Source organism: the organism of the source record quoted next, unplaced genomic scaffold (assembly GCF_019419815.1).
Source record: "Pyrus x bretschneideri cultivar Hongxiangsu unplaced genomic scaffold, Pyrus_bretschneideri_v1 Contig44, whole genome shotgun sequence".
NCBI lineage: Eukaryota > Viridiplantae > Streptophyta > Magnoliopsida > Rosales > Rosaceae > Pyrus > Pyrus x bretschneideri.
In genome coordinates this window covers 2,388,214-2,411,795 of record NW_025999768.1, presented here as the reverse complement: position 1 = coordinate 2,411,795, position 23,582 = coordinate 2,388,214, and the positions used below count along the sequence as shown (strand labels likewise).

At 38.4% G+C, this 23,582-nt stretch overlaps 4 protein-coding genes, 1 long non-coding RNA gene and 1 other non-coding gene across 7 annotated transcripts; 3 read left to right on the top strand and 3 right to left on the bottom strand.

The window, feature by feature from the left end:
• The first annotated feature begins 1,420 nt into the window (after positions 1-1,420).
• On the top strand, positions 1,421-1,493 carry TRNAA-AGC. The gene has a single exon. It is a non-coding gene; the product is annotated as a tRNA-Ala (tRNA).
• A 78-nt stretch (positions 1,494-1,571) lies between these two features.
• LOC125469706 (DEAD-box ATP-dependent RNA helicase 52C-like) lies at positions 1,572-5,073 on the bottom strand. 2 transcript variants are annotated; one of them, XM_048567422.1, is made up of 7 exons: positions 4,904-5,073; positions 4,066-4,807; positions 3,871-3,954; positions 3,344-3,586; positions 3,050-3,214; positions 2,805-2,918; positions 1,572-2,468 (listed from the first exon to the last, which is right to left on the bottom strand). In XM_048567422.1, exons 2-7 carry the CDS (start codon positions 4,789-4,791, stop codon positions 1,929-1,931), a joined length of 1,872 nt encoding a protein of 623 aa, XP_048423379.1. In that variant the 5' UTR covers positions 4,792-4,807; positions 4,904-5,073; the 3' UTR covers positions 1,572-1,928. The 2 variants fall into 2 exon arrangements, with proteins under 2 accessions (XP_048423379.1, XP_048423378.1); XM_048567421.1 differs by having other exon boundaries at positions 4,066-5,073.
• A 1,669-nt stretch (positions 5,074-6,742) lies between these two features.
• LOC125469588 lies at positions 6,743-8,414 on the top strand. Its single transcript, XR_007251820.1, has 3 exons — positions 6,743-6,981; positions 7,327-7,515; positions 7,634-8,414. It is a non-coding gene; the product is annotated as an uncharacterized LOC125469588 (long non-coding RNA).
• A 190-nt stretch (positions 8,415-8,604) lies between these two features.
• Positions 8,605-11,473, bottom strand: LOC125469587. Its single transcript, XM_048567071.1, has 8 exons — positions 11,200-11,473; positions 10,968-11,096; positions 10,606-10,721; positions 10,368-10,449; positions 10,109-10,168; positions 9,921-10,028; positions 9,250-9,295; positions 8,605-8,981 (listed from the first exon to the last, which is right to left on the bottom strand). The coding sequence occupies exons 1-8, from the start codon at positions 11,266-11,268 to the stop codon at positions 8,779-8,781; spliced, it is 813 nt and encodes a 270-aa protein (XP_048423028.1). The 5' UTR covers positions 11,269-11,473; the 3' UTR covers positions 8,605-8,778.
• Positions 11,474-14,190: 2,717 nt separating this feature from the next.
• On the top strand, positions 14,191-17,966 carry LOC125469651 (probable ethanolamine kinase). Its single transcript, XM_048567272.1, has 11 exons — positions 14,191-14,390; positions 14,635-14,726; positions 14,919-15,025; positions 15,512-15,617; positions 15,969-16,091; positions 16,275-16,366; positions 16,630-16,714; positions 17,059-17,164; positions 17,265-17,331; positions 17,436-17,528; positions 17,611-17,966. Exons 1-11 carry the CDS (start codon positions 14,254-14,256, stop codon positions 17,755-17,757), a joined length of 1,155 nt encoding a protein of 384 aa, XP_048423229.1. The 5' UTR covers positions 14,191-14,253; the 3' UTR covers positions 17,758-17,966.
• Positions 17,967-18,042: 76 nt separating this feature from the next.
• On the bottom strand, positions 18,043-21,035 carry LOC125469650 (F-box/kelch-repeat protein At1g55270-like). Its single transcript, XM_048567271.1, has 2 exons — positions 20,300-21,035; positions 18,043-19,533 (listed from the first exon to the last, which is right to left on the bottom strand). The coding sequence occupies exons 1-2, from the start codon at positions 20,324-20,326 to the stop codon at positions 18,274-18,276; spliced, it is 1,287 nt and encodes a 428-aa protein (XP_048423228.1). The 5' UTR covers positions 20,327-21,035; the 3' UTR covers positions 18,043-18,273.
• Between the last annotated feature and the right edge of the window lie 2,547 nt (positions 21,036-23,582).

Below are 23,582 nucleotides of genomic sequence, written 5' to 3'. Positions count from 1 at the left end.
GTTTGGAGTGTAGAATGAGATTTTTAGAGTGCTAATAACAATTCCCTTTAAAAAGGTAAATTACATTTTGCATCCTCAAATTTAGATGCAATTATAATCTCATACAATATCTTTAAAACATTTCAAATCTATACATTTACTATTATTTTATTTCAATACAATGCTAATTTGATTATTAAATGATGACGTAGCAAAAAAATTAATTTAAAAATTAAAAAAAAAAACCCAACATTTTTTGGCTTTTGTTCTTCCACCTTTACTCAAACAACCAAATGCTAAGAATTCCAAACCCTAACACAAAATTGAAGAACAAACCACATCTAAAATGCAATATGAAAAACCCAGACAAGAAATTACCGAAGGCAAAGGATCTAAATTTTAAATTATGAGAAAAGTGAAAGAAAAGAAAAGTATCTTGGTTTTGCTTGGATGGGAGGCTCAACTTCTTCCACCACTGCTCACACAAATCCCCAATATTTGAAACTAGCACCCAACAAATCCAACGGAGAATCTGGGGTTTAGTACCATCTCCAATCCATCGATTCGATGAGCACCATCTGGTTCGGTATCCAAATCTGAAAGATTCTGCATTAGAAGAACACAGTTGATCGCATACCTTTTTATCCGAGTCTGCACTGTTAAGGTGCGTGGATGCTGACGGAGTTGGTAATAAATTTGAGGAAGTCGCCGTTCGTCGAATGATGCGGGGGACAGGCACAATTTGTAGGGGATGCCGCATGTGGTGGGGTGGAATGGGGAGGAGGAGTTTGAGCTGATGGTGGAGAGAAGCGTGGGATGGCTGAACAAGTCCCTCTGACTTATGAGTGGGAAGAGGTGCTGGGTCTGAAGGTTGATGAGGATGATAGTTGATGAATTTCATAAAATTGTTTTTTTGTTTTTTTCCAATTTGTGCAGCAGTAGGTCCCACATGAAGTGGCTCCATGACTGTCACTTAGGCCTATAATCGATAAATTAATAAAAAATTAATAGAGGTAGAAAATTGAAATAAAATACAAAGGAATGTATACGATTGAGATATTCTAAAAATGTTTATGAGATTACAATTGTACTCAATCCTTTTAAAAAGGTTGGATTTGAATCGAATGCCAAACGGGCTTTTAGTTTCCTCCAATATTTAACTTGCAAATGGGGTGCGTTCGTATTATTGTGTAAGACACATATCGAAATATGTAAACCGTCTACAAAGAAAGGAAACTATAATGAAGAAAGAAGCAATTAGACACAACACTTTTCATCTCACCTTCACCTTTATCTACAAATTCTGCAAAATAAGTGTGATTGTTAGGTAGATTGTTTATTTCGTGACTTAACAATAGCTGCCCCAAAGCCCCCGGGCAGTTGGATTTCAACATATATATATATATATATATGTGTGTGTAATGGAGAAAGATATCCAACAGGGGATGTAGCTCAGATGGTAGAGCGCTCGCTTAGCATGCGAGAGGTATGGGGATCGATACCCCACTTCTCCAACCGTTTTTAATGTTTTAATTAACAGTTAATTTTTGTCATTAACCTCGTGAAAAATCAGCAAAAACGAAGCCCAAGGATTGAGATTTGAAGAGGGAAATAATAATCCATTAAACTGTGATTCAGGATCACATCACTTTTACAAAATGTGGTTGCTCTCCAAATCTGGGAGACTATTTCCAACTCAAAAAACAGATACCAAAAGCAAGGGGCATGTTAGCAGCAGCTCCAAAAGCACCCATTTGGTTAATCACTTAAATCTCCAACTTGTAACTTAAGTCTTCAGCAACTAATTCTGCACCTTTATATATTAATTTTACTACCATATATAGATATAGATATATCTATAGATATAGCCTCTGTAAATATTACCCAAGGTGTTCTGCAGATCTCCAATCCCACCCACCAGCAACAATAGTTTCATAGTTTCCAGATCTCTAATCCCACCCACCAGCAACAATAGTTTCATAGTTTCCGTAGCTGTTTGGAACAGCAGCAGTAGCATCGTTATAGGGAGCAGCAGACATGCCCCCAGAATAATCTCCATAGCCATAGCTGCTTGGACCGTAATAACTGTCATGCGCAGATTGAGAGTCCCTACGATAGTCATAGCCACCAAACTTACTGCCACCAGACCTCCTGTTCCGGCCACCACCACCACTGCTGTACGTCTGTGATTCGCCCTCAGCATATTCGTTCAGCCAGCTTGGAACCTCCTGGTTTGACTCCTGCATCAGCTCGATCAGTCCCTTGGTGAGTGGCTGGTTCTTGGCATTGAAGAAAGCAGTTGCAAGACCTGAATTTCCAGCACGCCCTGTTCGTCCAATCCTGTGAACGTAGTCATCTATGCTTTTTGGCAGATCAAAGTTGATGACATGGGAAACATGAGGGATGTCTAGCCCTCGTGAAGCAACATCTGTCGCCACCAATATTGGAGTCTTGCCACACTTAAACAATCTCAAAGCTTGCTCCCTCTCCTTCAAAATTGGCCAAGTCAAATAATAATTTAGATAGCATAAAGGGCAGACAATAATTTTTTTTATTAACAGTCCAGAATAACATGTTTAACCTTAATTACAGCAAGTTTCGAAGACATTGAGACAAATCCCAAGACAAAAATTCTTTTTTCCTCTGACCACAAATGTTGATTAAGCCAATTGCAATAAAGAAAAAGAATCCATACAGCTACTAAACCTCATTGTATTTGTACCAAATGCAGAAAACATCCGGTAAATACACGCACACAACCAAAAGATTTCATCTAAACAATAAGATATGTGGAAATAAAGAAGTAAAAAAAATGATAAACGAACCATTTGCACTTTATCACCATGTATAGCTATAGCTGGAAAACGATTCATGCGTAACCAGTTTTCTAAAGAATCTGCACTTCTCTTTGTCTCCACAAACACCAAGGTTAAAGCAACCTGAAGCAAGAACAATATTAATCTAAGCATCAGATCTTGAAAAGTATCAATCAAATACACCATATCATTGCCAAATCGATGTTGCAGTTAACATTTTCCATGGCTCGTGAATTCTCAAATTGCTATCATACCTTTCCATGAGCTCCATTTGCCTGCTGGCTAAGCAACTTCATCAAATGGTTTCTTTTGTCCATATCCTCAACGAGTTCAACTTTTTGTGCAATGAGACCTGTGCTTGATCCAACTCTTCCAACAGATAGAAAAATGTAGTTTGACAGAAAATCTGCAGCGAGCCTCTGAGAGAAACAAAAATTACAAATACAAACATATAAGAGAACAATCATACAATACGCAGCTACAATAAATCAACAAACCAAGCATAACATCAAATCACGCTAGAGAGCATTATCATTTAATAAACCCACCTGTATTTCATCTGGGAATGTAGCACTGAAAAGCAACGTTTGTCTTGCACCAGAGCGAGGCATGTCCATTTGTTCAACAATCCTCCTTATCTGAGGCTCAAAACCCATGTCCAACATCCTATCAGCCTCATCTAATGCCAAATACTTGATATTACTCAGCGAAACTCGTGACCTCTCAATCATGTCCACCAAGCGCCCGGGTGTTGCAACAAGGATATCACAACCTCTATCCAGAATACGCAACTGCAGAATCAAGGATTACACCATAAGTCATTCAAAATTAACATATCTAATATATTAAAAAAGAACAAACCGCGAATCGAGTGAGTAAAGTTAAATGGATTCAGAACATTTAACACATCTTCTACGCAAAATGTTTATATGATCATGATAATATTTCATCAACAGAACAAAAACCCGAATCGGGTGAGTAAACACGACATACCAATTCATCTGAAAAATCAGCAAAAATTAACAACAAAATACAAAAATATAGAGCTGAGAATCACTAAGAAAACGACAAAAACCTGCTGAGAAATTGGAGCTCCACCATAAGCAACAACAATCTTCACCCCACTCCGATAACCAAACTTCTTAGCTTCCTCATGAATCTGCCAAAAAATTGAATTAAAAAGCAAACGCCAAACAAAATTAGCCAAAATCATAAACCCATTAGCACATGAACTTCGAAAACGACCACAATGGAGCAAATATTTACATACCTGACCAGCCAGCTCTCTCGTCGGAGACAAAATGAGGGCGGTGGGGCACACGCCGCGATCCACCCCGCGAGCCGGCGACAACCCCAGACCGTTGTTCAAGACACCACTGATAATGGGGAAGCAAAACGCAGCCGTTTTGCCGGACCCAGTCTGAGCACAGGCCATCAAGTCGCGGCCAGCCATGGCTATCGGAATAGCGTGCCGCTGAATCGGCGTGGGCTTCACGTACTTGCACCGCTTGATGTTTTCGTTCAAGCATTCAGCCAAATCGATCTCGACAAACGTGTCCACCGGCGGCGGAATGTCCTCGCCGCTCGCCTCCACCGGGATGTCTTCGTAGGCGTCGAAATTGATACCGCCATTTCCATCGCCTTCGTCCTCAGTGACTTTGAGCTGATCAAATTCCTCAGAGACATTATCAAACGGGTTTGGGTCTGGGGTCGGGTTTGGGGGCGGTTGAGCCCAAAAGCGACCGCCACCACGTCCGCGACCTCGTCCTCCGCCGCCGCGACCCGGACCGTTCCGGCCGGCTTGCCTTCCGGGACCACCAGCGTAGCTTTGCCGAAAGCCGTACTGGGCCAACTCGGTTGGGGGCGCGTAGCCGTAACCGTACGACCCCACGCCGTCGCCACTGTTTCGGAGGTACCGAGGTATGTATTTGGACAGAGGTCGGCGAGTCGGGTTCCGAGTTGACTCGGTGAAGGAATCGGACCATGGCATTGTCATCTCCGATGGTTTTTTTCTGTAAAACAAATTCCCAGATGAAAAATGGCGAGAAAATAAAAGGGTTTTATAAAAATGTAGAGAGAGAGAGATTAAAGGCTTTGGGGATCCGTACGGATGGAGGTTTGCTTCGAATATCGAAATGGTGTCCGTATTTTAGAGAGAGAAAGTAAGAGAGAGAGAGAGCGCGATGGAGACGATGTGGGAAAAGGTTGCAGTGACAGTGTGTTGTAAACTCACTCACTCTCTTTCCCTTTCTTGTTTCTCTCTCCTCTTTTCGTTTTCCTTTCCCATGAAGAAAGCCTTCAAAACCCTAAAAACCCCTTCGTGTCTAGAGAGAGAAAGAGAGAGAGAGAGAGACAGGGACGTTTTCTCGCTCCTCTCAGGAGATGCATGTGGGGGAGAGAGAGGGTGTTTCGCACGTTCATTTAATTGCGCGCGTGCTCTGAGCCTGCGAATTTTTGTTTGACGAATTTTATTCTTATTTTGTGATGTGGAGGCTTTCTATTGGGTAGTAAGAGAGGTATTCAAATTTTTTGAGGATGAGGGCCTAGTTGCAGTGGCACTAGAGCTAAGAAACTCCCACCTCACCCAAGTTCGATTCCCCCCATCCCAAATTTAACTAATGATAAAAATAAATAAATAAATAAAAGAAAGAGAGGTATACAATGGAGTTGTAAGGCAACCGATTGGTTCTCACAAAAGGACTTGGATTCTCTCCTAAGCTAATCCCAACGGAGCTTAGGAATCAATTGATCTCAACTCTTCAATTTGATCACGCGGCCAAGAACGGTTCCCCACAGCTGTCCCTCTCCAACCCCTCTTAACATCTCCCGCACCTCTCTCTCACTCTCCCTCCCCCTCCTCTCTCTCTCTCTCTCTCTCAACGCATCCATGACCAACCATCACCAAAACCCAGCACAAACCCAGCAACGGTAGAGAGCTCCGAGACCCAGCAACCTTAACACCCCCACAAATGCCTCCACAAGCAACCCATATGGGACTGAAGACGATGATGAGGGGCCGAAGAATATTAAGTCGAGGATGGTGGCGGTGACGGTGAGGCCGATGAGGAGGAGGAGAATGGCACCCGAGACAAGGAGGGTGAGGAAGCCAACGAGCTGGACAGAGTTGGGTGCACTACCTTGGCCGTTCTTGGCCGCGTGATCAAATTGAAGGGCTGAAATCAATTGATCCCTAAACTCTGTTGGGGCTAGCTTAGGAGAGGATCCAAGTCCCTCACAAAACATCTTTCAAGTGGTGACGTGGCTGGTTGCTGATGCTGGGAAATGTTGGACTTTTTGGTGCTGTAACACGCGCCAAGAATGCGAGTGGACTTCTGAATCGAGGAAACCAACGGCCGTGAGGGTAGAATCGGATTTTGGCATCTTTAGTTCTTTACCCGCAAGTTGCGGGCCTGCGGCTATTGGCTATGTAGCTGGCGTACAGCCTCTGGTGGGACCCAATATTATATGGGGGGCCATGCATGTACTAAAGCATGAGATTTTATAGTACTCACGAGAATCATATTCTCTGGAGTCTCAGTATCATGTTCTTTCAGTATTTTAACCGTTAAATTTATGATGAAAAACATAAAATCAAGATCTCACAATTAAAAAGTTATATGTATATATAGGTCTAATAATTTTTTACATTACCTGTTAATCTGATATGAAAATAACAAATTTTGAGTTAATTTATTAATGAATCAAGGTAATTATTGGATCATCCGTTAAACTCTGTTAACATGTTGAATCGTTATTGAGTCACCTTTTAAGAACCCTATAATGTAGGGGTTGCTTGGATAATAGTTTGAACTTAATATCGCTTTCTAATAGAAAATATTACATTTTACCCTAAACCCTACATGGTTTAGAGCATGTAAACGGTTCAGTTGTATAATATTTGTTCTAACATTTCGTCAAGGTAATAGTTATGAATAGTTATCGACTGGGAAAATGGTAGAAAAATGGGACCTACTATGGGGCATACATTACAGATATCCTAGGAGAATTTCTAATATTTGGTAGGGAAGATGTTTGCCAGTGTCCAAAGCATACACCAAATACGAAGAATGTATACAAAATACTCAATCTTCATGCAGGGTAGAGATTGTACAGGATCAGATTGTGGCATACTTCATACGGACGCATATCAACTCAGTCTCGAGAAATCTCGGAAGAGTTCTATCCGGTCAGTAGAATGTCCGATCATCGGACATTGTGTTTTGCTTCTTTGTACTCCATGAGATGGGATTAGGTACAAAAAATAATTCAAAAGATCAATTTCTATTGAATAATAGTTTAGGTGGTCGAACTGTAGTTTACCTATCTTAATATAAATGGCTGATGAAAATATATTTTCGAAGTATGGTTTTTATATTGTTGCACTTCAGTTATACCATTTATGTTCCGACTAAGCATATAAATTTATCTTCGAGCAAGAACCACCATCCATCATTATCTCTTATTTTATTTATTTATTCATTTTAATATTTTGTGCTTTGGATTTTAATTTTTATCTCTATATTTTATACAGCATGCCCTATATCTCCTTTTCTCCCCTTCTCCATCTCTTCTCTCTCAGAAAAAAGCATGATCCGCCGCGTATCCGTTCCCGTGATTCGCCGCGCACTCAACTCTGAAGCCAAACCACCAGTCAAGTACGACGGGGGGTCAAGATCATCCGGCGAAGGGCAGAATCAAACAGTGGCCACAATTGATGATGGTATTATGCCTTTATTTTGTCCTTATCGTTAAAAGTTAAAGTTTTCAAGCTCTTTTTATTAGTTTTTCTTTGTTTTTATTTGTACTTACATTAAAATGGAACTGCAATGTGAAAACAGATAGCAAGGCAGAAGAACAACCAGAGGTTCAAGACTCATCATCAACTTATTACGAAGAGTGTCGCCCTGCGGACAAGTTTCCGCCAGGTACGGTGGCGTATTGGCTGGCTATAGGTACGCTCTTGATTATTTTTGTTTTACGGTTTGTGAAGTTTTATTGGACTCGTCAATCCGCTGGTATTTAACAACGGAACCACAAACAAACGGCGGAAGAAGTCAATGAACGAATGGCTGCAGGCTCTGGCTCTGGGACTAAACTTACACCTGAAGAAGAAGAAGCAAAACTTAGATATGGTCCTTGTGAATGTTGTGGAAAGGAGAAGGACTACGCGACTAAAAACTGCCCTCTGAAGAGTATTTGGATTTAATAGATAGAATGCAGTGGAGACAAATGCATTTGTAATTTCTAAGTTGTGTCAGTCTTTTAGAACATTAAATAAGAGCTCGTTTGGATGTATTTTTAAAATAACCAAAACCGTTTTTGGTGAAAATATTTTTAGAAATAATTCTTAGTAAAAATGTTAATAAATCCTGAAAAAAATACTTAAAAGTGCTTCCTGGAAGAAGCACATAATTGGTGCTTCTTGTAGAAAGGATTTAAACTGCTTTTGGAATTCAGAAATATTTTCTCTAAAAACACTTTCAGTTATTTTAAAAGTACATCCAAACGAACTCTAAGTGTCGTTGTGTTTGGTGGTTTGTAGTGCTAATGTATGTATCAAGATTCAACGGCGACCGGTTTGGTGTTTTTTTAATGAAAAGTTTGTGTGAATTAGCATATGATTTATGCTTTAATTTGGAAACAATACTGGTTGATGGAAACAAACTGGTTGGTGAATGTTGTCCGCGTAGTAATCATCTACAATTTTTCAGTAATCTGAGTTTTGAACTTTTGAGTACGACCCCCTTGTCCTCATTGAGGAGGCATTTTGTGGGCATTCAGGGGCCGTTGAATGAGATGAAGACCGGTATGACTATTGGACGTGTTTTTGTATTATGTAAAATATGAAGCTTAACAAATTTTAGAGTACATATATCAGTATGTGACACCTCTACATATGGATCCTACAGGGCGTCTTATGCAAGAATTTCACCTAATTTAGACCTATGGTAAGGCCTCCGGCGGGTGGAGGACTTACCCCCGTTCAGGCCATTTCAGATCCGGTCAAAAGATGTTTCTCTTCCTCCTCAAGTCTTTCCAACCATTTAAGTCCAAGATCACATCCTGCTTTCGCAGCAATCTGGAATCGTTCTCTTGCCATCTCTATGGGATCTGTTACACTTTCCTTTCTGGCCAAAGGACCCCTCTTTGAAGAGAACTTCGTCACAGATTCGGGGATTTCAGCACCTAAGACATGCAAATTTATCATTAAGAGTAGAAAAATCGTTACAAAATTGGCAAAGGAAATGTATGCAGACAAATAAATTATAGCCCTGCCATTTTTTTTAACAATTGGTGATACCATAGGTGTTTAGAACCCTTTTTGTATAAATAGAATGATCGCCAAAAACTACCAGTGAAACTCCAAATCATCCTTCATAGTTACACGGTCTATGACTATGATTGGACATCAAATTATACGTAAAACAAAAGAGGCGTGGTTAGAAGAACAGACCTCTAGGAAGAAGAGATCCAAATGCTATAGCTGCACCGGGATGTCCCTGCACATATTAAAAGGAATAACAGTTTAAAATGGTGAACTAGTTAAACAATGTTGAGGTTCCATGTACGTGATAAAAGTTTTTCTATCTCCTATCTATGCAAAACAGTTGCACCAGCATGTTGTATACCTAGTTAACAGATTGTCAATTTGAGGAGCGGACATTAAGATTCATAAAAACTGATTGTCTAACAAATCAGTGAAATTATGAGAGAGAGAGAGAGAGAGAGAGAGAGAGAGAGAGAGAGAGAGAGAGTTGCTAAAACTAATAAATCGTCTGGAGAAACAAGCGTTCAGTATATACAAAGCAAAAATGCGACCATGTTTTTTATCACGAAACTTAAAACTCATTTTGCAAATGGAAGAAAGTGGGCTATTCAAGTCAAGAAATACAAAAATTTTAATTTACTCATCTTTGTAAATGTCATAATAGCTTATCAAGTATATCAAACCCCGTTTCAAAGATCACCATTTTTTTCCCAACAAAAATCTACGACTACTAAAGCACTTCAAGTTTAAACAATGTCCATTTTTCTATCACCAGTACTTAGTTTCCACCCACAAGCATATCACTCATCGATGATCCATTGCTGAAACCGACTAGGGGGTAGCAGGAGCTCTTTTACCTTATCTGATGCCCTATAGAAACACCACATTGCAGAGGCAATATCTTTTTTCACGCAGTCTCCCGTCAGATACACAGAACCAAGAAGGTAAAGAGCACCTGGATGCAACTAGAACATAGCGAGCTCAAGTAAGGCTTTGAAAACATTTCAGAATCATTACAATTTGCATCTACATTGTGAAAACATACCTGGTCAACAGCCTTCTCTATATAATGGAAAGCTTGCTGATCCGAATGAACATATTCATTCTAACAAAAAAACAAAACAGTTGGAAACTCAGTAATATAAACCAAAAGCAAAGTGAACTAATAGGGGAGAACTTAAATGCCGGAGTCACTAAACTTCATAGGTTAGGGGAACATAAAACTATCCTTAAGAAAGCTAAACCAATAAACACAAAAAGCAAAATCTTCTATACTTCAAATACAAATTTCTTAGAATTCTTACATCAACTCTAAGACGACAACCCAGTTCGTACTGTGCATCCGGATCACCCATATCTGCCGCTTCAACTAACAAAGCAGCTCCTCTGTTATAACGAAAAGTGGCATAAAGTATCAATTAAATGACCTCCATCGTGATGCATTACCAAGCAGTAATGTAGGGAATGCAGACCACCATCAGAAAAGCAACACGAGAAAACACCGAAATGAGACGACTAAACCAACGAATAAATCGAACTTACATAGCTTTGCAGGCTCCCGGGACATGGTATTTCAAATGCAATTTGGACAACCAATACCTGGCATGGGTATTCGAATTGTCAGCCTCCAGTGCCAACTCAAAATTCTCCTTCGCTCCCTGACACCAATTCAAACAACAAAAACCCAAAAATATCAACATATAACTCACATAAAAAAAAAAAAAAATAGTTATCACAATTTCATGAACAAAAAACACAAATTTCACAAATGGGTTTTGAGAAAAATACATAATTTACATCAAAAAATAAAAATTTATTCCAAATTCATAAACAAAAATAAAAATTCACAAATGGGGGTTTGAGAAAATACATAATTAACATCAGAAATTAAACTAATTAATTACCCGTAAAAGAGGGATGAGGCGGCGATCGTTGAGCTCGCAGTAATCGATGACTCGGTCGACTTCCTTGAGGGCGCTCCAGCCTTTTGCTATCAACTCCATCGCCTTCTTGTTCCTGCTGTGCATCTCTCTCTGCAAAAAACCCAACCAAGAAATGGATATATAAGCAAATGGAACTATGAGCGAGAGATTCAGCGGGAACGTAAGCTTGGGAGAGCGGAAAATGTGTCCGGACCCGCTGATTGAATTGGGTGAGTCCATTGGGAGGTCGGAGAGTGAGCTTCTTCAGCAGCTGCCTCTGCATCGTCTGTGTACACTGTGTGTGCTAGACACAGAGAGAGATGGAGAGAGAAAAGAGACAATAAGGGTGAGAGAGCGGTGGTGGAGGCTTTGGGCGGAGAAGCGGCGGAGGTTTTGGCGAAGGAGAGAGAGACGCCGGAGACGGGAGAACAGGAGTGATTGATTCAAAGCAGTAATTTTTCTACCGAATAGGAAATCCGGGTTTTTTGACCCGCTTGTTATTAAACTGAAGGTTTATCTCGTCCGTCAGCCTAAAACAATTGGGCTTCGCCCCATTTGAAACCCAAACAGCTTATAAAGAGGCCCATGGCCTACAAAATCCCATAACATAAACACAATGATTATGGGCCTGTTTTGAACTGTTCATGTAAGGGTTGAAAATGATTTCATTTACGATCGAAAGCTTTTTTTGGTTATGTTTGACAAAAAGCATAAAAGCGCTTTTCATAAGTACTTAGTTTTTAATAAAACTCTGACATGTGTGTGTGAAATCACTTTTAGTTGATAACTTACGAGTACAAAGACTTATTTGGAAGTGTTTTTAAAATAAGCGTAACAAAATCCTACCTCCATCTCCATATGATTTCTTTTCAACCCCCCTCTCTCTCTCTCTCTCTCTCTCTCTCTCCATTTTGCAACTCAATCTTTCATTCTCACTCTCCATTTTCTTTCAGACATAGAACCTGCCAACGTGATTTCCTTTCACGTTCATCCATCATTGTACCAGTAGCAAACTACAATATTTTTTTAATTTTTTATTTCCTTTTTTTTTTTGGAATGTGTAATAGTGTTTCTTGTAATGATTTGACGAGAGGTGTTAATGGCTACAATCAGTTATTGTAATGCTAATGCGTTCTATATGAAGGTGTTAATTTTTTACCATGTTAATTGAACTCTTGGAAATTACTACTAAGAATATTATTGCCAATTCAAGCTTTTTGTTCTTTTTTCGTGTAACCATGTTAGTGTTAGGGTGCAAGCATCTTCCAAAGCCTATTTATATTGGTAGCTATGTCACATCCCGGCCCGGGGGGGGAACCACTTCCCGGACCCGCTCCACCACTGTAGCACGATATTGTCCGCTTTAGGCCCCGACCACGCCTTCACGGTTTTGTTTCTGGGAACTCACACGAGAACTTCCCAGTGGGTCACCCATCATGGGAGTGCTCTCGCGCGCTACTCGCTTAACTTCGGAGTTCTCATGGAACCTGAAGCCAGTGAGCTCCCAAAAAGTCTCGTGCTAGGTAGGGATGAGAATATACATATAAGGATCACTCCCCTGGACAATGTGGGATATCACAAGCTATACTTAGATTGAACAACACATTATGAACTAATCAATTGTTGAGGAAAAAAGGGTTAGTTTTGAGACATTTGATTTAAGAAGCACTACTTGTTTTGGTTAGTTAAAATTATTTTTCGTAAAGGAATCACAATTCAAATGAGAAAAGGAAAGAAAATATATATTTGATTGGTTTATATTTCCATATCAATATATATATATATATATATGTTTATGTCTTTTTCAGATTGTGCACTGAGAAAATAATTTATGTTATAGGAGTCAAAAAAGAAATCCTTACAAATCCATAAAAATCTATAATAGAAATCCATAATAATCTGTCAAAATCCATATGGAATTGTATAATCTATTAAAATCCTTTAAATCTGTCACTTAAAAAAGTCTATTAAAATCTTTTGAAATCCAAATTGACTACATCCCCTTACTTTAACCAAATTAATTAGAATAGTATATAACTTCCACCTGTACACTTAAGTTCGAATCTCGATCTAATGTTATAATTATTTAAGCATGTTCACATTACAAATGTGATGAAACTTCTAAAATCAAGCTCTTTTCACATTACAAATGTGATGAAATTTATAGAATGAAACTCCTCTCACATAACCAATTATTGCTACTTTAAGCTCATCCATCACACCACATGCTTCCAAATTTTCATTCAAACCCCCATCCTTGACACGTGCCATATTGGTCAAGTACTATGCCAAATACTTTAAAAAGGTGATTAGCTTGTCGCATCAATAGATTTTTTCGGAAGTAAAGAATACTTATAAAGATATTTCAGCATTTTTCTAACTACAATCATGTGATTACTTATTTTTAGAATTTAACAACTTTATATATAATAATTATTTATATTTATGTTATTTATGTTGCTCTCCTCTTTGCTAAAAACCTCATATAAAGTCAAGGATGTGTAACGTGTGTTGATGAATTCCAAGTAGTTGAATCACGAGGGTTGACAAAGAATTATTAAATCAATAAAATACTAAAAAATTAACCAAATGTTCCCAATTTATACAAGTAATTTGAATATATGTTATTTTCCTTTTGGAAGCAAAATTACACAAGTCATTGACCACGCAACGTAATGTTTAGAAATGCTTTTAAAATGAGTGAAAATATTTTGAGAGAAAACTTTCAAGTACTTTTGCAGAATTCACTTGCTTTTTTTTTTTTTACTTAGTATTGGTTTCAAAACCATTACAAAAAACACTTTCAATTACTTTAAAATCACTTCCAAACCAGCCGCAAAATATTGTTTTATAGATTCCACCGCGTTAAGATCTAGGATTTTTTCTTGCTAGGACCACGTAGAGATCCACGGAGCAGGATTCTCTACCCTCTTAATCTCTCTATATTTCCATGCCCACCTATTTGAAAAGTTACGGTTAAATCACGTCTACATCTTATATTGATTTTTTATAAAAATAATAAAACAAAAAGTAATGTATAAGAAGAGATGATGAAAGGAGATGGGAATAGGAGAGAGAATCCTCCTCCGAGATCCTCTAACATAACAGGAGACACGTGGCAAAAGATAAATTGTCGGAAGCCCAAATCGGTCATTCCACATCACCCGCCCAATGCGGTTAAGCTGGAGCTTTGGAATTTCGGTTGTGGATTCGTTTGAAAATTAGAGCAAAAAGTTCAGCAAAAAAAAAAAAAAAAAAACACAGAGAAATGGGAGCCGTGAAGAACATCTGGAACGCCATGGAAGTAGCTGAGCAAGCTTCTGATTGCTCCACCTCTCAGATCCCTTCATCTTCCCTCTCCATCGACCCCTCCGTCCCTCTCTCTGACATCTCGCCTCTCATCATGTCAGTATCTCTCTTCGTTTTCTGCAACTTGCTCTTAGCTCAGATGAATTATTCGATTTTTAGATTTGAAATTTATAGCCTTTTTAAAAAGTTCAGTTTGGTGGATGATAAATTGCAGGAAACGATATAAATGTGAAAAAAAAAAAAAAGGATTCGGTTTTGTTATTTTTGCTGTTTGCTTATATTTTATTGGAAGTAAAAATTTTGAATTTTGATGCGCTATGTGCTTTGATTTGATTTGCAGAGAGTTGTGCAAGGATCTGTTTAGGAAATGGTCAAATTTGGAGAACTCTCGCTTCTCCGTGGGGACGGTTTCGGGCGGCATCACAAATCTACGTGAGTGTTGTTCTTCTTGTTTGTTGTGTTTGGATTCTATGAGCTAAGAGAAGTCGTCGTTTGCAATTGAAAGATCGCTTTTGTGAAAATGTTATCAAAAACAAAAATTTGAATTCGTTATTGTTCATTCGATTTTTCTGAGCGTTTTTCAGTGCAGAGCTGAACTGAGTTATTGATCATTGATACATGCAGTGCTGAAGGTGACTGTCAAGGAAGAGAATGGAAATACCGTGTCTGTGACAGTTAGGTTGTACGGGCCTAACACCGATTATGTTATCAATAGGGAACGCGAACTGCAGGTAGTTTTGTGAACTTTTTGATGATGAGTGTAGAAGATGAAATTCTTTTAGTATTGGTACTATTTATAAGATTAAGGGCTCATTTGGAAGTGCCTTAAAATGACTGAAAAGCGCTTTTGGTGAAAGTGTTTTTGGGTTCCAAAAGCACTTCAAGCAATTGAAGTGCTGTTTCAGGATTCACTTGCATTTTTAGTAAGGATTGGTTTCAAAAGCACTCACATCTAAAGCACTTTCAATCATTTTAAAAGCACTTCCAAACGAGCCCTAATTATATTCATTGAAGGATATGAACATACGGGCATACAAACACTTGTCGTTTAAGATAATACTCAACGTTCTCATTTTCTTTTCCCTTATATCTGATCTGTATGCTTCTCTGTCTATTTGGATTATTCATCTAAACTTAGTTTGCTCTTCAATTTACAATATTGATGATGTTTTACTTGCATGCTTCACTTGTATTTGCTCACTGAATATTATCTTCAGGCAATCAAATACCTCTCGGCTGCAGGATTTGGTGCAAATTTACTGGGAATTTTTGCAAATGGGATGGTGCAATCTTTTATCAATGCACGTACGTTAGTCCCATCAGGTAACTACTGGTTATATAATTTTTTGATTAGCGAAATCTTTTTTCATAGAGGCCTCCAAGGGGGCACTCACATGCGCCCCAAAAGTATACATAGTTAGAAAATCAAAAGCAAATCAAATAAACAATAACAAGAGTTCTCTGGTTTTATATGACCATCATAAAACAGATGGATTAATTCACCAACTTCTATCCTTCAAAATCTTTTCTTGTCCGGTCATTGGATGATCGAAACTGGTATACAATCAGAGACAGTAGGTCGCTTTCATTGAAATAAATCATATGCATTTTCAGGGTTCTTGCTGAACTGAATCTGTCCATTGACATGATTTTAACTCATTCCAATCTTGGCAGACATGAGAAATCCAAAGCTGGCTGCCGATATTGCCAAGGAACTGCGCAGATTCCATGAAGTGGAAATTCCAGGTTCCAAGGAACCTCAATTGTGGATTGACATGTTCAAGTTCTTTGAGAAAGGTTATCTCTTAGTCTTACCCACCGCCTCTAGACATTATGTTCTACATGTCTGGTTAGATAGATTGATATTAGGCGATTGGAACTGGCCTGTTTTGTATGGGCAGGTTTACAATTCATATTATTTTTTAACATCAGTTCATACACGTAAGTTTTTCTCATGATTGCGTCACCGCCTGATTGCAGCATCTGCTCTAGAATTTGACGACAATGAGAAGCAGAAAGTTTATAACACCATTTCATTTAGTGTAGTTCACAATGAAATGATTGAGCTCAAGGTATCTCCACCATCCTTGTTTACCTGTTGCTGGCGATCCTTCTAATCAACTTATGAAGTATGTAGAAATTGGCATAACAATGACAACTGGAAGGCAATGCAAAAGTGTTGTTGACAGTGATACATTGATGTAACGATAAAGGAATATATTTGTTTGTATCAAAAAGTTTGTTTGTTTTCAATTGTCATTCGGTGTTTCTGTGTTGGTTGGCTATAATGTACTTGTGCATATTTACCTAGACATTTCTCCTGAAAATGGAACAGGAATTGACGAGCCTTTTGAACGCTCCAGTCGTTTTTGCTCACAATGACTTGCTTTCCGGAAATATAATGGTTAATGACGAAGAAGGTATTCCACACCTCTTTTCACCATCTCTTATTGTTGACTCCTCAAAAGACATTTTGTAAAGAATAATCAAAATTCAGTCCTGCGATATATCTGTTTGTGATAGTTGCCAAGGTTTGTGACGTCTACCTTTGCCTGCCATTGTTACTGGATGTCCAAGATGGTCAGAAACAGAATGGGATTTCCATGATGGTAGTTTTGGTTCCAGGTGCTTGAAATGGTATTTGGACATGCATATGGGGGGAAAGAAAAAATAGATTAAATTTTTTCGGTTCATAACTTGTAAAATGAAAGTGACATTGTTTTTCGATTCCACTTACATTTCTTTTTTTCTGATGAGTTTCCAGATAAACTCTACTTCATCGATTTTGAGTACGGATCATACAATTATAGAGGCTTTGACATCGGGAATCACTTCAATGAATATGCAGGCTATGAATGCGACTACAGTTTGTATGTTTTCTATTTTCTTGATCCATCTCCTGTTCTTTAGCTTCATACCATGGCGATCCCTTGGGATTATGTTTGATTGTTGAACATGGTGTCAATGCAGATGCCCGAATAAGGATGAACAATACCACTTCTTGAGGCATTATATACAACCTACCAATCCACATGAGGTAAACTGGTTCAAATTTAAAAGTTTAGCCCTAAATGAAGATGTTAATGTTATTGGATCATATTCTTCCCTGTAAATTTTCGTTCATATTTTCGATTCCAACAGGTATCAGACAGGGATCTTGAAGCTCTGTATGTTGAGGCAAATACATATATGTTAGCTTCTCACTTGTATTGGGCTTTATGGGGAATAATCCAGGTGACCTCTTACTCCAATCGTGCTTCTCCTCTCAAACCATAAAATTTATCCTTGTGATATAATTCGGGCCAATCGTATGCAGGCAAAGTTTTCTCCGATCAATTTCGACTACCTCGGTTATTTCTTCCTGCGATACAATGAATACAAAACGCAGAAGGAAAGATGCTTCTCCATGGCAAGATCACATCTATCGCAATCTGAGACCGGCTTGAACATGAATGCGCAATAAGTAGGTGTCGGTATGTGATGAATTTGTAGGGAAAACAATTCTTTTTACCAGTTTTGGAAGTGTCGTAAAATATTCTTTTGTAGCCAAGATGAACAAATAATTGGCATTTAGGAGGTCCCAGAATTGCTGTATAATGCAGAAACTTCGTGTATCTGATCTCTGTAATATTTTTCGAGTACTCGTGATTAAATTTGTTGAATTTTATACAACCGAGAGAGGCAGCAGATCGCATGATCATTTTTCGTTTAAGCGCAGCAATATGAAAGAAAATGAAAAATTTGCACAGGCAACTAACATATGTGTATGTGATAAAGTAAGTTCACTAAAACAAACATCCTCGACCACCTAGCACATTTCATGGTACACGAGAACCTATACCGATGGCGTTTAGAATCCCTGGCGTGTCCGACGAAGCCTCTAGGGTTCTACATTACGTGTAGTCCATTGAATCGGGAAATTTTCAGAAACATACGAACCAAAAGAGTGAACCTTTGAATTTGATACAATTTACAGTTTCTAAACTTGAAGAACCTGGCAGTGAACTATGTGACTTTTAAGGCGGCCCCTGCCGGCAAGGCTTGACCACAGATTCGTAACCAAGGTCTTGAACTGCCCTTTACCTGCTATAGTTTCCCACAGATGCTCAGCACTTTCCCCGTGAACATCACTGGAATTCGAAACATCAACCAGCGAGATGCTCATGTTATTCCGAACGATGCAAAGTTTACCATTGAGGGGAACGAGGGAAGCTGCCTCCAAAGCCCTAGAATTACCCAAATGCATCTTACTGTCAATGTGCTTGCTCCAAGAATCTGTCGCTTCGTCATAGACTCTAAGTTTGCAGCCATCTTTGCATTCCAAAGCATAGAGATGGCCGTTTAGAGAAGCACTAGGATTTCTCCAGCCTGCAACCATTCCGTCATACACAGAGTTCCAGGTGTCGTTTTCTGGTTGGTAGACCTCGCTCAAAACTTGTCGATGAGACCCTAACCCCTTCAAGAACCATTTGCCTTCGTAAACAACCCCAATGAAGGGAACCATTGCAGTGCTCATCTCCGAAATGAAGGTCCATCTGTTCTTGTTCGGATCATAGACTTCAGCTGATTTCAGAGACCGACTTATTCCCTCATTCTCCCCGCCGGCAACATACAGGCAGTTATTTATAACACACGAGCCAAAGAAATGCCGCCGCCTAAGCATATCTGGGGCACGGTGCCATTTATTGGTCCTGGCGTTGTAAAAAATGACTCGCCTCATCGATCCCTTCAGCGGGTCTTTTCCTCCAAATAAATACAGGTGACAGCCACCGAGTACAGCACAACCAAACCCTAGGGCTGCAGAATATTCCTTAGGGACAGGAGGGAGGGGTTGCCAGAGCTGGCATCCAGGATCAAAAGCATGCCAAGAGATTTTCCCTTCTCGATCTCTCTTGACTAAATATATCCATTCTTCTGCAATGCCAAGGTTCCTACGGAGTGAGTAAAAGAAGTTAGCAGCCAAAAGACGGAACCATCTTTTGCAAACCAGGCGGAGCTTACGATGCTCAACTCTTGGGACCCGAACTAGGCAAGCAACAGCAAGATCATCTGGGAGTCCAGGAAGCAGAGGGGATTGAATGCGGCTACTCTCACCACGTGAAGGCTTACTCCTAGTTGGATGAATGGATGATTTAATATCGGGTTGAAGACAGAGCTTTGCCCCAGGGACATACTTTTTAGCTCCAGCAACAGTTTTAAGGCCAGCATCTACTCTACATAAGCATGCTGTTGAATCAACCTGCAAAGAGAAATGTACATTACTTAAACGCAATCAACCAAGCTATTTTCCTTTCGAAAATACTGCAACTCCACAAAATGCATTATCTAAACACAGTTTCCCTGATCTCATGGTAAGTCATTACCACGAGGGAGCAGGTTTGCATCCAATTAAACACATATGAAACTCACGCAAATGTACTTTATATTAATCTACAACAAACAGATAAAAACAAAGCGGACAAGAGTATAGGTTTTGAATTAGCAAGAAGCCAAAACTTTCTTGTACGGGTACCAACAAGTAGGAAGATTGTCTATGTTGCAACCTTGGAGTTCTAATGTTTCTTCTCCTCTAGCGTTTTCGTTGCCTTTTACACCTTGGGATGGGCACGCAGGATGTTTCCATCACTAGAGAAATTCCAAAATTGTTTGGAAATGGAACCAATCCAGCTGATATACGATTTCAGTTGAACTCATTGGACAGAAATGCACTTTATGATAAACGATTCCAACGCTTACAAAACACAAAATTTTCAGCAACGATTAACCATACGACCAAATATCTCCCTGGATTCAATGAAAGCGGACACCGCTGAACTTTATCCACCATCAATTCATTTTCTTAAAGTTTTTCTTCTCCAGAGTTATAACACTTACTTAAAACACACAAATCATAAGAAAAACCGGAGAATCGGACAATTCGAAATGTAAAAGTCAGAAAATGAATTCTCAGCAGAGCACGCTAAGCAAAACATGAAAATATCAGAGATTTGACGAAAGAACCTTACCAGCGGAGGCTGTATTCTTGTGTCCATCTTTTCCTCCTTTCAGGAACTTGCCAACACCAGATTTTGCAACAAAAACTCCACCTCAGAAATCAAATTACCAATCTTTCAATCGTAACGTCCTAACTTTTGAACCTAACCAAAACTTCAACTTCAAAAACTCCACCTCAAAATTCAAATCTTCAAGTTCCAGAAGAAGAATCGCAATCTGAAAGCATCACAGGAAGAGGAACCCCAATTGGAAAACACCACAAACCCAACATTGTTCACTTCATTTCTCATCAAAACCAATAAAAAATAAAAACCCCAATCGGAAAAAGCCTCCAAATCTTCAAAAATCACAACCCAAAACCTCCAAAGATCTCATATTTTCAACAAAAAGATGAAAAGGAAGAGAACCCAAAACCTCCAAATGCGAGACAGCACAAAGACTAGGAGGCAAAGAGAGCAGTGGAGGAATATGTGGAGACCCCTCTCGCCATTAAAATTGTTTCAGTGGAGTTTAGGGCCCATTTTTTCACCTCAGCGGCACATCCCACCAAAGCACAAGTGTGTTGAACAAGAGATGGGGGGAAAGGAAGGGCAAACCTAAACCATTAAGAGGACCATGGAAAGGGAGAGAGAGAGAGGGTTTTGATTGAGAGTGATGACAATTTGGTGGTTGTTTCCTGAAGGAAATTGAGTAACAATTCACAAACCGAAGTTGGAAGTTAGCCTTTGTCTTGTGAGACTTTGGGGAAAAGAGAGTGGGAAATTTGAGGGTCAAAAGTCGAAAAGCTCATATTTTTTTATTTAAAAATGGTTTATTTTGTTTTAATCAAATCAATAAAATTCATTAAAAAGAAAATTAATACACAATTGCATATGAATTTGTTTTGTTTTTTTATTTGCTTTAATATCAAAATTTAAAACATAAAATTAATAAAAAAACTAAAGCGGACAAAAATCATACAAATAATCAAGGACTTGCATCAACTAGTGTTTTCCATTAAGATCATCACTTACAAACAATTGAGATTGTTTCTACTTTTGTTTATAATTTTTTCTGTTGAAAGTACTTTTAACGTGTTATGTAAAAATACTTAAAAGTATTACATAATCAAGTATCCGACATGCATTATGTATATATTTAAAATAAAATTCATATGATACAATGAAACGTCAGACATGCCTTATGTATATCTTAAAATTAAACGCTTTTAGTTGTAAGAAAACCCGTAACACAAATTAATCCATTACACCATAGCTAGTGTTAATTTATTTTTATTTTTTGATCCAAGCTAGTGTTGTTTATCACATGAAGAATAACAGGGGCCATAGACAAAGATTCAAAAATAAAATAAGAGGTGCCCCACGGGCCCCACCACATCACAAATCACAAATACGGGCCCCACCAAAGTGCCAAACTGTATTAATGACACAAAGATTTTCTAGTGTGTTTGCGTTGACCCACCGCACCATCCGATCATGAGGCTCCCACTCCACCAAGGGTATTTTGGTCAAAATAAATACGAGCGATCCCACTCATAATATTAGTCATTGCTTGGTGATGATCAAATTAAATTAGTCCATGGACTGAAGTGCGATTGGATTATCATAATCGAATTAATTAAGGACTCGCTTGATAAGTACATTTTGATGATTAAAAGTGTTATTAAAGAAAATATTTTTGGATTCTAAAAGTATTTGAGGTGCTTCATTTCAGAAGCACTAATTATATACTTCAAGTGCTAATCTATGATTAACTTGCATCTTTACTAAGGATTAGCTTCAAAAATATTTTTACTAATGATTGGTTTCAAAAACATTTTTACGAACTCTAATTTGTGCTGCCGTATTTTATTTCATATGTATTCGATAATTTTTCATGATAGATTTTGTATGCACCTCCAAAAAAAAAAAAAAAAAAAATTCACAATTTTTTTAAGCGTGACAATTATACTGTCTCGTGCTATTAATAGTTTGTGCTTTATTATATAACAACAATGATATAGGGGTAAAATAAATTTTTAAGCATGTCGATCACATCATCACGTGACATTAGTCATTTATACATTATAATAAAGATGGTAAAAGAGTAAAAGAAGAGATTTTTGAGTGTGACAAACACACTATTGGGTGAAATTAGTCATTAAAAAATCTTTCGAACAAGAGGTTTTCATGTGGAGGGGATGAATGGTAGGAAATTAAGTGATAGGATCAATGCCCTGTAAGTTTAATTGGATATTTGACGTAAAACATATTTTAAGGGATGTCTAGTTGACCTACAAATGTGACTACATTTCTTAAACTTTCCCATGTTCTTTGTAGCCGTGAAAATGGTGGTTTATAATTCTAAGGTGTTGTATACACGAAACTCGTTAACATTGACTCGTCTTTGTCACGCTCGAAACCCTCTTAACCAATCGAAAATTTACTATTTAATACACATAAAAATGTCTCGTGCAAGAGAATAGGGGAATATGAGAAATTAGAAGCGACTTTTAAAGTGCCAAAATATTTGTCTGAGGAGGCATAGAAAATAATTTTGGACTGTTAAAATTAGCAGCGCCCCCCCCCCCCCCCCCCCCCCCCCCCGGCGCCCAAAAAAAAGGTGCAAAACATGACATGGTGGAGTATTCAACATTGAGCGTTAAGGTACCAACATAGTTGGTAAATTTTCGGGTTCGCACCACTTTTCAATCTTCAAACAGTTCAAGAAGGAATATGTGCCTAACACCGCACTTTGAAAAAAGAAAAAAGCCCGTTTATAGCATACAATTCTATTCATAACATCCATCAGATGTCTATCATGATCCACTACAGGTAATTTAGTAGTTGTCGACGAATTTAAGACTTGTATTTTAGACGATACCTTTTTAGTTCTATTCCTGACGTATGTGAATCACACGATGGTAATCAATAAGAGACATAAATACTTTTATGAGTCTTCTCGACTTTTGAAATAATAAATTATCATAACCAATCAACTAGCTGATCCCTCTTTAAAAAAAATTGAGAAATGTGATGTCTATTATGCAATTATTCATTTTGTAATTTCAATTGCGTCATTTGACAAATCAATATTTATCATACTCGATAAAAATTTGCTACATGATAAAACATCTTAGCTAGACCTAAATTCCTAACCATTTGTCTCCTAAAGTTCTTTTGACTGATTCTTAGTTTGATATTATAATAAAAATAAAGCAAGATCATTAGCTCCAACTTCTTTTTGTTTTTTGCTTTATTAAACCCATGATTGGGAATAATCCAAATCATCCAAAAAGGAAATCAATTAAAATAA